This window comes from Leptonychotes weddellii, chromosome 2 (assembly GCF_054177405.1).
Source record: "Leptonychotes weddellii isolate Sample4059 chromosome 2, ASM5417740v2, whole genome shotgun sequence".
In the NCBI taxonomy this organism is placed as follows: domain Eukaryota; kingdom Metazoa; phylum Chordata; class Mammalia; order Carnivora; family Phocidae; genus Leptonychotes; species Leptonychotes weddellii.
Genome location: NC_138370.1, coordinates 65,579,602 through 65,594,339, shown reverse-complemented (window position 1 = coordinate 65,594,339; position 14,738 = coordinate 65,579,602). Strand labels below are relative to the sequence as shown.

General features: G+C 38.2%; 1 protein-coding gene across 10 annotated transcripts in view; it reads left to right on the top strand.

The window, feature by feature from the left end:
- The window catches only part of DCLK2 (doublecortin like kinase 2), a 146,232-nt gene that overhangs the window by 77,161 nt on the left and 54,333 nt on the right, over positions 1 to 14,738 (top strand). For all 10 annotated transcript variants that reach the window (XR_014142811.1, XR_014142812.1, XM_081811777.1 and 7 more), the window contains exons 3-4: positions 11,105 to 11,207; positions 14,173 to 14,274. Coding sequence is in view for 8 of the 10 variants with exons in the window: in XM_081811777.1 (XP_081667903.1) it covers positions 11,105 to 11,207; positions 14,173 to 14,274 (205 nt within the window). In the remaining 2 variants the exon portion in view is untranslated. The remainder of the gene's footprint in view (positions 1 to 11,104; positions 11,208 to 14,172; positions 14,275 to 14,738) is intronic.

The following is a 14,738-nucleotide window of genomic DNA, read 5'->3' as shown; positions in this document are numbered from 1 at the left end:
GGTGGCTCAGTCGTTAAGTGTCTGCCTTCAGCTCAGGTCATGATCCCAGGATCCTGGGATCGAGCCCAACATTGGGCTCTCTGTTCGGCAGGAAGCCTGCTTCTCCCTCTCCCATTCCCCTGCTTGTGTTCCTCCTCTCTCTGTCTCTGTCAAATAAATAAATAAATCTTAAAAAAAAAAAAAAAAATGAAAGCAACATAAAAAGAATGGACACAATTCCTTTTTAAAAATTTTTTAATATGGGGTGCCTGGGTGGCTCAATCAGTTAAGCGTCTGCCTTCGGCTCAGATCATGATCCCAGAGTCCCCAGATCAAGCCCTGCATCTAGCTCTCCACTCAGTGGAGAGTCTACTTCTCCCTCTGCCCCTCCCCCTACTTGTGTTCTCTCTCACTCTCTCGCTCCTCAAATAAATAAATAAAATCTTTAAAAAAAATTTTTTTTTTAATAGGGATGATTTTCCTACAGACCTAAATAGCCCTGCTATATTACAGCATAGTAATGGTGTTTGTACTCATAGTGCTGAGTGGTTGGTGTTTTCCAAAACAAGTATAGAATTAACTGACCAAGTTTTTCCACACCACCTTAACTAATGGATCTCTTTGTCTTGATTCCAAGGGTCTTAACTACCTGGATGCACTCATCATATGCTAAATTAATGCCATAAGGGTGGCCTCACCTGGTGATGGATTTTTATGTGCAAGGACTAAATTTCTGGAAAATGTTGCAGGGTTTGCCTTTATGTTAAAATTTTAAAGGTCATAATGTTTATTAATACATGTATATACTCTTAGAATTTCTAGTCTGGCAGCAGATCGAGTCCTATTCTGAAACCATATGATTCTAACTTGTGCTTGTAATTTGTTTTTAGAAAGAGCCAATTTGTTTGGAGTTATCAATCTCAGAACTTATTCAGTATTCCCTAAAGTGTAGGAGGTTGGCCCGAACTTATACTGACCTCATGACATTACTTAGAAGTTGATCCTTAAAAAGAAAGATAAATCCTAGATACAAGTTTATGTACTTGCCATTCGTTTACTTCATAAAAGTAAGACATAGAAAAATGGTCTGGTTATTTGGGTTTTGGCATGCATAAAAAGTTCTCTGACTTCATAAGCTCTCTTACGTTGTGTTTCATAGACGAAATCACACAGTTTTCTTCTTTAGGGAGACAGTGTGTGGTCAAGTACAGAGTATGTTCCAGGTCCCACAGGCAGAGTTCAGATCTCAGCTCCTCCTTCTCTGGTTGCGTGACCTTGAGCAAGTTATTTAACCTCTTTGAGCCTTTGTTTCTTGTGTAAAATGGGAATCACAGTGCCTACTTCACAAGGTTCTGGGGGTTACATGAAATTCATGCGTAAATGAAACTCATTGTGTACGGTGTGTAGTTAGGTATTCTATACTTCTTCCCTTTCCCTTTCTCTTGAAACAGAAAAATTTGGATTAGAAAATTTTATTTTGGTTCTCAGTTGCCCCTCCTGTGACACTTATGATTTGATACGTGTGTTTATTATTTGAAGATGATGGACTCTGGGAGAGCATTGACTCCAGTTCTAGTCATATCTACTTACAAATGCTCAGCTCCAGCTTCTCCAGAATTAGAGGAAAACTCGTGATGGTTGGTTTTATAGGTTTCTTCTGACTTCCTTACCTGAATTGTTTTGTTTTGTTTTTAAGTAGGCTTCATGCCCAGCAACGCAGGGCTCGATCTCGTGACCCTGAGATCAAGACCTGAGCTGAGATCACGAGTTGGAGGCTTAACCACCTGAGCCATCCAGGTGCCTCAGTGAATTCTTTTAAATTCTCGATGCAGCCTCCTTCCATTGGTGGAAAGCTCTAGAAGTAGATTTGAAACTTTTTTCCTGTAGGAATTAACACTGGGGCCATGGAGCAGTCAGAGGGGTCAGCTTAGAAATTACCTCATTTCTAGGAAGAGTGATCATTGTCTCTCCTCCAGAGTACATTTGGTAGCCAGATATCTATGAATTTTTCAAGATACTTTCATCCCGTTGATAGAAGTATTTCCTGAAACCAAATCTTTGGTCTCAAGATTCTGTGATTAGTTGTGATTGGTGAATAGCCATTATTATGAAGAGGCCACAGTGGGAGAGGGAAGGTTGGGTCTAGTCTTTTTTTACAGGAAGCAAACTAAATGTCAGGAATTGTGTGTAGATGCAGTTGAGAAGCCCTTTACTGTCAAGTACTGCCGTCTCTTAGCTTCAGTCCTGTTTCCATGGCAACCACAGGGTCGCGGGTGCCTGGCTGAATGGTTTTACAGGAAGCTGAAAAACACTGCTATTCTAAGTAGCTTTCTTTTTACTGTACAAAGGGATCCTTCCCTTACTGTGGGCCAGCCAGCATTTACTGGGAACAAAGCAGGCCATTTATGCTAATTGTATTCTGGGTAGAGGGTGAAGAAATGGGGAGACCCCCAGCCCCTACTTACTGACCTGTGAATTTATTTTTCTGGTGGTTGTTCCTAGCATTTTGGAAGAACCAAATAGCTTACCTTTTCTTTATTTCATGTATGGGTTTTCCTGTTTGTGTTAAGCAGAGTTTATATTCTAAGGGTAAAACTGTGTGTCTGGGATAATAGTTATGGTGAAGTCAACTTGCTGAATTTATAGCTTTCAAGTATCAAAGTGCCCCATTCTAGCAATAGAAACAAATAATGGCTCACAGTTATTAGGCTTATCCTTTATTGTATGTTAAAATTGTCTTTTGGATTTTCTTTATATCTTAAAATATTTGTATTTACATTTGTTTACATGGTAGAAAAATTATGTATGATAGAATAGTCTTTGAGGGTTCAAAATTAAATGCAGTTCCTTTTTGGCAATTTATGACTTGTGTCCATTTCTTAGGAAAAGAAATCTAGGGTATAAATGCAGTTCCATTAAAAGCTGGTATAATAATATTAGTATCAAATATAAGCCACTTACTGGACTAATTTTCTGAGCTCCTTCAAATCTTCTTTAGAAGTAAGTTGGAAAAAAATTTTTGTTGTTCTTTACTCTTCGCTAGAAACAGCCTTTTAAAACTGAACTCTGATAATGAAAGCCTTTAATTTCAACATTTGTGGACTTTTGTTCCTAATCTCTGTTTCTTTCATACACACAGTTAAAATTAAGGAAAATCCATAAAAAATTCCAATTTGTGTTTTATACTCCTGATATCCATCATCTTGATGCTGGCAGGCCAGGTCTGAGGACCCAGAGGAGGTGGCACAGGACCAGCCAAGAGGGTCCCTGTCTGCACACAGGGTAGAAATCAAACACAAGCCAGCAGGAGGTGAAAGCAGAGTTTATTGAAGATGTAGAGAGAGTGCAGGTAAAGACAGAGCATCTGGGAGCATCAGAAAGGAAAGGGGGAATCTTTGCTTGGGGTCTTGGGGGTTTTTATTGAGGATTGTGGCCTGGTATATGTGTCCTCTTAGGCATCCAGGAACTGGTTACAACAAAGATAAGGACCCAGGTGTTATTCTTTGGAGCCAAGGGTTCTTCGGGTTGAGAGCGCCAGTGGTCTGGAATATGCGTTTGATGGCTTCTTAGTCATTCCTTAGATGTTATCTATTCTGGAAGACCCCAAAGAAATCATTAACTCATTGTCCCTTACAAGGAGGACGTACACTGAGGCATGTGTAGGGCAGGGGTACAGGTCCTAGCAAAAGTAGAAGCAGGAAAGGGAGCAAAAAGCAGATTTTCATGGAGTCCTTCAGTTTCCCCATCTATGTACCATTTCTTCTATAAAGTGTGGTTCTTGTTATGCAAGATAGACATTTCAGGGAAGCTGAGATTTTGACCCTGACTGTATTTAAATAAGTTAATCCCAGATTAAACTAGTCCTTTACTGAGATCCATTGATGTTTCTTTTGCATTTTTATTAGGTCTTGGAAATTTTCAACAAAATAGTTTTGGAAAGTATCTCAAGAGACCCTTATTTAATACATCCTCAAGTCTGACTAGCACTAAATGGGAGCTTTAATAGAAATTGCTTTGCTTAGACATCCTCTACCAAATGGTCATAAGTAGTTTTTCTGAGGTAACCCTGAAATAATGATGAAAGGCATTCCTGAAAGAGCTTACATGATCTAAAATGAGTTTTTAGAAAGTTATTTTAAGGGGTCTAAAGCCAAAATGTGATCAAGTATTTGCTGATATTGGGGGAGGTCATCAAGACGTGACTGCTGGTTGACCCATGAGCAGGATGTGGGTGGTCAGAGGCTCCCTTACCCCCACCCCATCCATGGAATGTGGGTTCTGCTTGCCTTCCCCACTCCCAGAGGCTGTTCCAAAAACATAGCCTTGAGATAATGATGTGTGTTAAGAACATCTGCATGGTATATGTGACTGAGCCTAGTTAAAACCTCTATGTGAACTTTTAAGATTTGGTGGCAAGTGCAGGGATCTACTTGTCTTGCTGCCACCCAAGACAAGCCTCATATATAAGTTCCCTTTGCTTGTTAAAACTGCCACCTACCAACCTGGAGTTGCCTGCCTCTTCCTTTGGTTTCTCCCTTCCCATGGAGTAAGGGGCCAGTTTCAGATTTCACCCAGGAAGATCTCGAGAAAGTTTTGAACCAACAGCTGCATATTTGGATTTGACTGTTGTGTTCAGAGAGTTTATAGGTTATCTTGGCATAGAAAACTAATATCATAAATCTGGGAACAAGGAGTACCTTGCATGATAATGAGTTGATAGGAATTCATTGAAGAAGTGTGAAGTGGAGCCTCGGGAGAAGGGCTATTTGGAGGAAGTGGGACTCAAAGCATTTCATTAATTCAACAGAAATTTATTGAACAAACCCTTTATGCTAGATGTTATGTACTGTGCTGGAATTATAGTAATGAACAGGACAGTGTCCCTAAATGTATGGAGCTCACAGTCTGGTGAGAGGTCCAGACACAAAACCAAGCAATTACCTCAATGATAATGGCTATGTTGGGGGAATTACAGATTATTAAGGGAACACCTGGATTTGGAAGGGGCAACAAGATTTCATTGAAGATTTCTTTGAGGACTTCTTTGAGGACACATGAGGCTGACACAGAAAGAAATCCCCATGGACATTGCTATTTACCCACTTAAAATAGAGTTCCTTTTTTACGCACTTAACTTTTAGAAACAGTCTCCAAAAATATAAAAAGCCTTTCTTAGAAACTAAAATATTTAGATTTTAGAATTTTATAGTAAGAAGAGATCTTAGAAAAATCCAAACTGTTTTACCACCAACTCCTTTGTAACTCTGGAAAGGACAAGAAATGCAAGATTTCCCAAGTGGGCCAATGGGTCAGGAAATAGAAACCTCCTCTGGTTCAGAATGTGAGTGTCCAGGGAAGAGTATATCTCTGTGTCCTCTACCTTTTTTCTTTTGAGGAAAAGTTTTATTCTCCTAATACATGCATGATATCTTTGTCAGACCTGAAGCCTTTGTATCTGTTTCTATATCCCTTAAGGTTGGGGGGGGGGGGTGGATAAAAGTGGTTGTGGCTGTTATCTATTAATCTGTGTAATCTGTTAAGAACTAGCACTAAAATTACGGCTGCCACCTAGTCACCCCAACCTAATTAATCTGTCTCCTGAAGGATAGGAAAAATTACTGTTTTTAAATGGCCCTCATTCCTTTGGAAAGTTTAGATATGCTCCCATTGATACATTATTTCTCAGTTGGATGTTTCCCCATTAAATCCTACCGATTGCTTTAATTTTGTACCTTAGCAGAAATATTACTTCCCCCTTGTTTATGTAGCTTCTTTCATGAGCCACATAATATCCATTATTCCTGAAGAGCTTCTTGCATTGAAGAATTTAGAAGCAGACAGTAAGAGGTCTTTTAAACTGATACACTTTTCTCACCCTTGTTAAGAAGGACTTTCAAAGGTTTATGAAAAAAAAAAAAAGGACTTTCAGATGTTATTCATGGTATTGATATGTTCTTTTCTGAGTCAGATTTAGTGACATGGCCCATAACTCAATGTTAAATCCCAGTTTTTAAAATTTATGATAAAAGGAAGAAGACCACCACAGTTAAAGAACAAGAACTATGTTAAAAAACAGAAAAGTTAGAATTATGTAAGTAATCAAATATATGAAATATTCTAAAGGTATTGGATATTTTATTTTATGGGAAGCTCTTTTGTGCTTCTTTATTTCTATAACTGTCAGGGTGTTCTTCTGTTATAGTATTCTCTTAATGTAACATTTTGCACTGTAACTGTTACTTTTCTTATCCATCTACCAATAGACTGTGTACTTTGTGGCTTTAGTTTATGCCTGGCATATCGTAGGCACTTGGGTAATGTTAAAAGAATGTACAGTAATAAATTAATGTGACTCCCATTGGTGAAAAGTAGTTATTGTAGCTTACATCAGACCCTGGCATTTTTATCAGATACTTCACTTTGAAATATATTGGCTGAGTTTGGGACACTACCAGGAACAATTAAATATGTAGTCCATATGTTGTAAAATATAAGCATGGGCAAATAATGACTATTATATGGAGGCCTAGTATTGCACAGATATTTAGCATAAAATTGGAACGGTACACTTACAGTTCTCTGGTTATCTGCATTATCTAAAAATGTTGATGTTTATGTGTATAGCTTACATATATAGATATAAACTGGTGCTTTGCTATATTAGATTTAAGTCAAATCCCTTTTTTCTCTTTTATAATTACTCCAAGATGCTGTTGGTAGAAACTATTTTTAAATATACACATATAAACATATTTATATGTATTTTACAAGTATATGTATACATGTGTATTTATATGTATATTACATGAATCACATTTCTGTATATAATTTCTGGGAGTTTAAGATATCTTAATTAAAAAAAAAAGATATCTTAATTTTTTTGTCTGTAATTTTCTACAAGCCAAGACCATGAAAGGAATGTTTTCAAGTTGTCAGTGGTATTTTCTGGGAAAATATCTGATTTATTGAACTTGTAGGAAAGCATGTACTTATTTTATTTATACTTACAGGAAAGATTATGCATTAAGTTAAATTAAAAAAGCATTTGAGGCTATGAATTAATGAAAATGAAGAAATAACAGCTGCTTTCACATGTGATCACATTTAGTCTTTAAAGCTAAAACTGGTATCTTGCCCAAGCTTTCTATATGTAAAAAAAGAGGCACAGACTCAGCAGTGTAGTGCTGTGCTCCAGACAAAACTTATGCTCCGCAAATGCTTCATGGGATGACACTTGTATTTTATTTTTATTTTTTATTTTTTATTAATCTGTATACCCAACACGGGTCTTGAACTCACAACGCTGAGATCAAGAGCGTCATGTTCTACCAAGTGAGCCAGCCAAGCTCCCCGATTCGTGTATCTTAGATAACACCATAAGTTGAGTTTCCTACGTACAACGAAAGTGAAAACAGAACTGAAACCTGCTCATCCCCCTTCTGCAGGTATTATTTCAGTTTACCTTTAATCATATTCATCAACTTGCTTCTCTGCTGGTGTTCTGTTTCTAGTGCATTTTAACTTTATGGTTTAGTAGAACATAACAGTGACAGTCCAAACAGTGAAAAGTGTGAACGGACTTGTATTTTAAATCAGCAGCAGTAGAGGGAGAGAGTATTCCCATTCATTCCTTAATTACTCATTATCAGTACAGTCTAGTTTTTTGTATCATCTGTGTTCATATTGATTTTCCTCTCTTGACTAGTCAGATGCAACCCCACAACACAGTAACAATGTCAGCTTAAAAGGTTTTGATTTTTCTAAAACAATATAGGGACTGGATAACTTCTTTCATTTTAGAACCAAGAATTTCTGTCACATGCAGACCGTGGGATCCTGAGTCAACCTTAAATGCTGCTTGTGGGGACATCATTGTTTCCCCCTCAGGACAGGGCACCAGATTACTGGGGTGTGATGGGGAGGTGCAGGCAGAGGGCTTAGGGCGAGGACCTGGATTGGGGGGGTGGGCTCCTCTTTTGGTTAGAGACACTACACTGTAGAGTTTCTATAAATAAGACCCTTTGCTGGGGACACAGCAGTGATCAAGTCAGACAGGTTCCTCCTAATCTCTCTGTTGCTGATTCAGTGGCCACTTCTCAATCTTCATCTTACTTAGCCTGTTGGTAACATTGACAGGTAAGCACTCTCTCCTCCCACTTCCTTGAAACACCTTCCTAACTTGGTTTCCAGCGTGCTACATACACTTGTTTTTCTTCCTCCCATACTGGTTGCTCCTTCTCAATCTTCTTTGCTTGTTTTGCTTCTTCTGCTTCACCTTGTAGTGTTACTGTGCTTCAGAACTCAGGCTTTAGATCTTTTCCTTATGTTCATTCATTGCCACACTTGATCTCAAGATTTTAAATACCATCCATATGCTGGTGAGTCCCAAATTTATATCTCCAGCCCAGATCTCGCCCATGACATTCAGATTTGTGTATGTCCAACTTTCCATCCAACACCTCCACCTGGATATTTAATAGGCATTTCACAGTTAATGTTCCAAATCTGAATTCATGAGCACCCTTTCTACACTAAACTTGTGCATTATCTTGTATTCTCCCTTGCAGCGTTAATGACAGCCCTATCTTCTTAGTGGCTCAAAGCAAAACCCCTGAGCCATCATATTCTTCTCTCTTCTTTCATATCCCCATATCCAAGGGGGGCGTGTAGCCCCCTCTCACTACCTCTACTCCCAGCACCTTTGCACAAGCCACTCTAATCTCTGGCCTGATGTAGCAATAGCCTTTAATGCTTTCTACCCTTGCCCTTTTGTTACAGTCTAGTCTGAGCACAGTGTGATCCTGTTAAAAGGGAAGTCGCATTGTGACAGTCTTCTGAAGTCTCTAATGGTTTTCTATCTCAGAGTAAAGCCAAAGTCCTTACCAGTGGCTGACAGGGCCCTACGTCATCTGCTCTTCCTCCCCTTACTTCTCTGATCCATTCTTCCCCCTCTTTTACTGTATTCCAGGACTGTTTCTTGTGAACATGCCAAGCCTGATCTCTTCACAGAGTTTTCCCATATTCTGTGCTCTCTGCCTAGAACGCTTTCCCCACATACTTGTTCCTTGCTCTCTTCTTTTTTTTTTTTTAAGATTTTATTTATTTATTTGAGAGAGAGAGACAGCGAGAGAGGGAACACAAGCAGGGGGAGTGGGAGAGGGAGAAGCAGGCCTCCCGCCGAGCAGGGAGCCCGATGTGGGACTCGATCCCAGGACCCTGGGATCATGACCTGAGCCGAAGGCAGATGCTTAACGACTGAGCCACCCAGGGGCCCCTCCTTGCTCTCTTCTAATATTTTGTTCAAATGTCACCTTTGCGTGAGGCCTTCCCTGACCACCCTATTTAGTATTGTAGCACCCATCCCACACATTCACTGTTCTCATCTCTGCTCTTTCCCCATAGCACTTACCACCTTTTTATATTGCATTAATTTACTTACACATTTTTATTGTGCTTCTTTTCGCACTTGCTCCATGAGGGTAGGATTGTTTTATTTCTTTACTGATGTTTCTATAGCACCTAGAATGGTGCCTGGCACATAGTAAATGCTCAGTACAAATTTGTTGAATGAAAGGAGACAAGAGTTGTTTAATATTATGTGAGGTATGTCTGAGTCCCAAGTCAAAATACATGTTGGTTTATTTTTTTTTATTTTTTTAAAGATTTTATTTATTTGACAGAGAGAGACACAGTGAGAGAGGGAACACAAGCAGGGGGAGTAGGAGAGGGAGAAGCAGGCTTCCCATTGAGCAGGGAGCCCGATGCGGGGCTCGATCCTGGGACTCTGGGATCATGACCTGAGCTGAAGGCAGACACTTAACCGACTGAGCCACCCAGGTGCCCCAAAATATACATGTTGGTTTAAATCGGTTGTGTCACTTATTCATTTTATACCTGCCATTCCTTGAGAGTAGTATTTGAGGCAAATCTGCACCTATTTGATAGTTATATAATTTGGTTAACTATTTGACCAAATATGTATTCATTAGCTAGAACCTGAGTCAAAGGGAGGCAAACATCTTATGGAAACCATGTTTGGAAAGCCGAACTTATATTGGTAGGTGAAATCATTAAAAGATTGATTAGGAAGATCTAAATTGAACTGCTGTGGAGAAAAAAAAACCCCTTTCGATCTATTATAGTCCCTAGACTTGTTAAATACTTTTATTCCATATAATAAGCAACTTAATTGTCTACTTTGGCATTTATTGTAGTCAACTTCCAACAAATTTAGTACCAGATGAAATATTTCCTTGTCACAAAATCAATTGCTCAAATCCTTCTAAGTATTAGAGCAGTGATTTTTAAAAACGTTATAATTATTATTAGGAAAAGAGTACTTTAAAAAAGAAATCACATAGCCAATTGAAAAACAGGTAGAAGTGGAATCTACCTATGTCCAAAGTTCAGGAGAATAGTTCTTACGATCACTGGCAGGAATGGATGAATGTGCTCACTGCCCTGGATCTGGTTTCTGTGGAATCTGAAACCGATACAGTGTGTGTGTTGGTGGGTTGGGGAGAGGGGTTGGAAAAAGAATATGAAAACTATCCATTTAGGTACAGGGCTTTGGAAGGGCCCTGAAGCTTCGTCTGATCTTAATGATGATGTTGGTGATAGAGATGAGCGTTAACACATTGAGCCTTGAGATGCCCAGCACTGTTCCAAGCACGTTTCATGCATTATTCCCCCAAACAACCAGAGGTACAGAGAAGTCATGCCCAGGGTGACACAGCTGGGAAGGGGGAGAGTGAGGAAGGGTAGAAATGAAGAAATTAGACTGAGAACAGAGACCTCCATCAGCCTCAGTCCTGCCACCCATTAATTGGGGAAACATGGAAAACAGCACTTCATCTGGGTGTGTATCCTCGACTCTACTTGTGAAACAGAAATATTGATGCCAGCTATGAACTCCTCATTCTATTGTGCTAAGGTCAGGGAAGGTGTGTGTTAAGTGCTTTGTGTAGAGTGCTTGGAAATGTGGCGTGTTATTAAATTGCTTTTCATTCCAGCACAGTATTATAGGTGAGGCTTGCAAATATGATGAATTCCGCTGACTTTTTCTTTCACTTCTAATGTTTCTAATTTATCTCTTAGACGTGATTTTTTTTTTTTTTCTTTTTAGGTTACTTGTCTGCAAGACTTTTTTGGTGATGATGATGTTTTTATTGCTTGTGGACCTGAAAAATTCCGTTATGCCCAAGATGACTTCGTCCTGGATCACAGTGGTAAGGCCATTCTTTGACCGTCCTGGTAACCCTGAAACAGAGTCTCGGGGTTTAATCAGTTGGCCCATGCTAAGTGGTCTGGCATGTTGAAGAAAGATGACATTGGCGGTACTCTTTTTGAACTAATGAAAGTAGAGAATAAAATGAAAGCATTTGCTTAGTTGTTAAAAACTGAAAACTTAGTTCAAGTAGTTTTCATTTTGTAGACTAAAACAAGTTGTCTTTTTACTGCATTGTTTTGCCTCTGATATGGATTTCCTTCCCTGTTTCAGAACAGTGGCTGGTTGTGCCACCTTAAATATACAGATTGTATTGAGTCTGAAATGGTTAGTTGTGCATTTTCTGTGTACATAATGAGATATGTAAAAGGATCATAACTAAATTGTTAATCGTGGTTGTCTTAGCTTTCTTTTTACTTCATCGTTTGCAACTTTAAAAAAAATGCATTGTTTGTATATGCAGAACAAAAATAAAGCTATTTTCATTAATAGAATAAGAAAATCCCTTTCTCCAGTGTATGGAGTTTTCAACTTCCATGTATGGCATTTTCAACTTTTTAGCAATAACCCCAGTGATTTCAAGTGTTATTGATTCTGGGAAAATTGCTTTACCCTTTCGTCTTGAATTAATTTAAACCTATTATAGTAATAGTGATTATTTTAGCTGATAGTAAAGTCAACTTCCTCTTTAAATGAGGTAAAATCATACAGACATAACATTTCACTTAGGAGAGTGATGTAAAAGATAAAGTCTCACTCTTTAATTTCATGAGTGAGGAAAGTTGGCCTTTCAAAAATTAGACCGATGGTAGACCCTTTCCAGTTGTAGTGATTCTGACCATCCAGAATTAGAGAAACATGTCAATAAATACTGTGATCCATAAACTTCTTAAAATTCAAGATGATACATTTTGTGGTACCAAACTTCCTTGTGCAATTCTTTCCTGTTACACTATGTCGGTTACCTTGGGGATAATTTATCTGCTTTGTGCTTGGGGCTCATTTATCTATATTTTTTGTTTTTGTTTCATTTTCTCACTGCCGCCAAATATCATTGAGGGTTTCTGTTCTGTTTTGTATTCTGATGGACTGGCCCTGCTTTAAACTGGTAATACCACTGGAAAGAAGCGCAGAGAATGTCCTTTTGTATTACGTGTGCTAATGCTCTCCCCTGTTCCCATGGATGATTAAGGTTGACTGAAACGTGCATTTGCATTATCATCTGTAATTTATATCTTTCTTGATTTTAGCTTAATCTCATTTCATATTATTTCTTTGATGTCAATCAGTAAATTTGGAAGTTGAGACACTGAAACACAATGATATCTTCTAGGTTATAAAGTTAATTTGGGTTAACAACAACAAAATATTTATTGAGTACATACTATGTATATACCAGGCATTGTACTCCATGCTTTATGTGTATGTTGTAAACTTACCTAAGCTAGTTTTATCATTCATAGTTTTTGTTGTTAGCTATCGATGGGCTCCCAATAGTGAAAGGTGGGTGTAAGCTACCGATTTCTTCCCTCCCAGTTGCCAATTACTTAACCTTCTGCAAACTGGGGATAACTGGCGTTTTCGGAAGATTTTATGTCAATATATATAAAGCAGTTACAAGGGTACCTGTTGTATGTGCTATGGCTCTTGTTACTGTAAACGTCATTATTATACCACCACCAGCAGGTCATAAAATCAAACCTAATTCTGCCACTGTTACATTTATTTGGAGGAAAAATTGTGTATTTTTTTTAACCAGTTATTTAACTTGTATTTAATCTTAAAGTCCTAACTTCAAATCCTTTTAGGATTTTGATAAGACATTAAAATGCTAAACGCAGTCTTAGCCCAGTAACAGAATCCTCCTTCAAGAACTGGCTTCAGGACTGGCTAAGCGTCCTAAAACTAGGGTGTAGTTCTGAAGCTCTAGTTATTGGTTCTCTAGATTTACACTGCTTATGAAAGAGTGGCACTCCCTTTAAGATGTTTCTGACTAACACACACACCACTCCTTTCAACAACAGAATGCTGTTTAACATCCACAATGCTAATTAACCTAGCTGAAGTTGCTCCAGCCCCTTCTGAGTGAGGTTTAGATTAGGGTCTTTCAAATGCTAACTAGCCTCCCCTGGTGTGTATTTTCCTGATTACTGGACTTCACATGTTAATTTATTGCCCCTGAGGTATAGATTAAAACCAACCCACATCTTAACCTTACCACGTAAATTGAAGCATTTTAACGTAAATGACAGACAATATGCTATCTAATTTAATCCTTATAACAAGCCTACGAAGCAGATTTTATTCCTATCCCAATTTCATAGGGGAAATAACTGAGCCTTAGAACCTAACCGAGGTCCCCCAGTTAGCAAAATCAAATTCATGATTCATGCAAAATCTGCATGACTCCAAAACCCGTGTTCTTAATTATTCAAATTAGCAGTGATTATTTTAGCTGTAATTAGTTCTGGTCCTCTAAATGCTGTTTAACTTGGTGATTTATGGAAAAACCAAAGTTATTGTTGAAAGCTAGTTTCCTCATTTTTTGATGCTCCATACTTAGGGAAGGTGGAAAATAAGACAGTAAGGAGTCCCATACCCTTTCAAAATAAAATTATCAGAGAATTTGGAGAGAATAAAATTGTAGCCTTTTGCTACTGACTAAAAAAGGAAGTTGCCCATGTTTAGATTAGGCTTTATGGTTGTGATCAAGTTAGGACATTGGAATTTCTGTATCCAGTAAGAACTCCACTGAAAACAATGACGTGGTCTACAAGATGCCTAGCCTGACTAAAGATAACCTCAAGTGTACTTTTGGGACAGTTGCTTTGTCTATTAAAGTTGTTTTACAGTAATGGGAAAATGATCAGGTAATCGTTCTCTGGCAGTAAACCACATTCACGTGTGATCTTCCCTTGGTTAGTATTTAAACCAGATTTAGTTAATGCACTTTACTTCCTTTCTAGAATGTCGTGTCTTGAAGTCATCTTATTCTCGCTCCTCAGCTGTTAAATATTCTGGATCTAAAAGTCCTGGGCCCTCCCGACGCAGCAAATCACCAGCTTCAGGTAGTTAGTCATTCTTCAGTTTCTTTAATTATTATGAACTGGTAGTCTTTCCCATGTTTGCATGCAGCCAGGTTCCAAAATAACATGTAGATGACATGATTTTTAAAACCAAAAATTTAAGTCTGTTGCTCAAAGCTATCATAAATCTGCTAAGACACTTGTTTGTTTTATTCTCACACATTTTCTCAAGAACAGTCTATATCTAGAATCTTCTGGTATTTACATAGAAGTGTTTCACATTTGGACCACAGCGTACTGTATTTTTAGCTTTGTGCTATATGATTGTGGATATTTTTCTTCTCTTATTGGTTTAAAATATACATCTAACACAGAATGCATTTACTTGGTAAGTTTCACTGGCTTTTCCTTCTTCAAGCAATTTAATAGTAGCAATGATTATTATTAGAAATTGGTACTTATTTAAGAGTCAGACTTACCTGTAATTAAGTTTCTTTCAGGTTCTA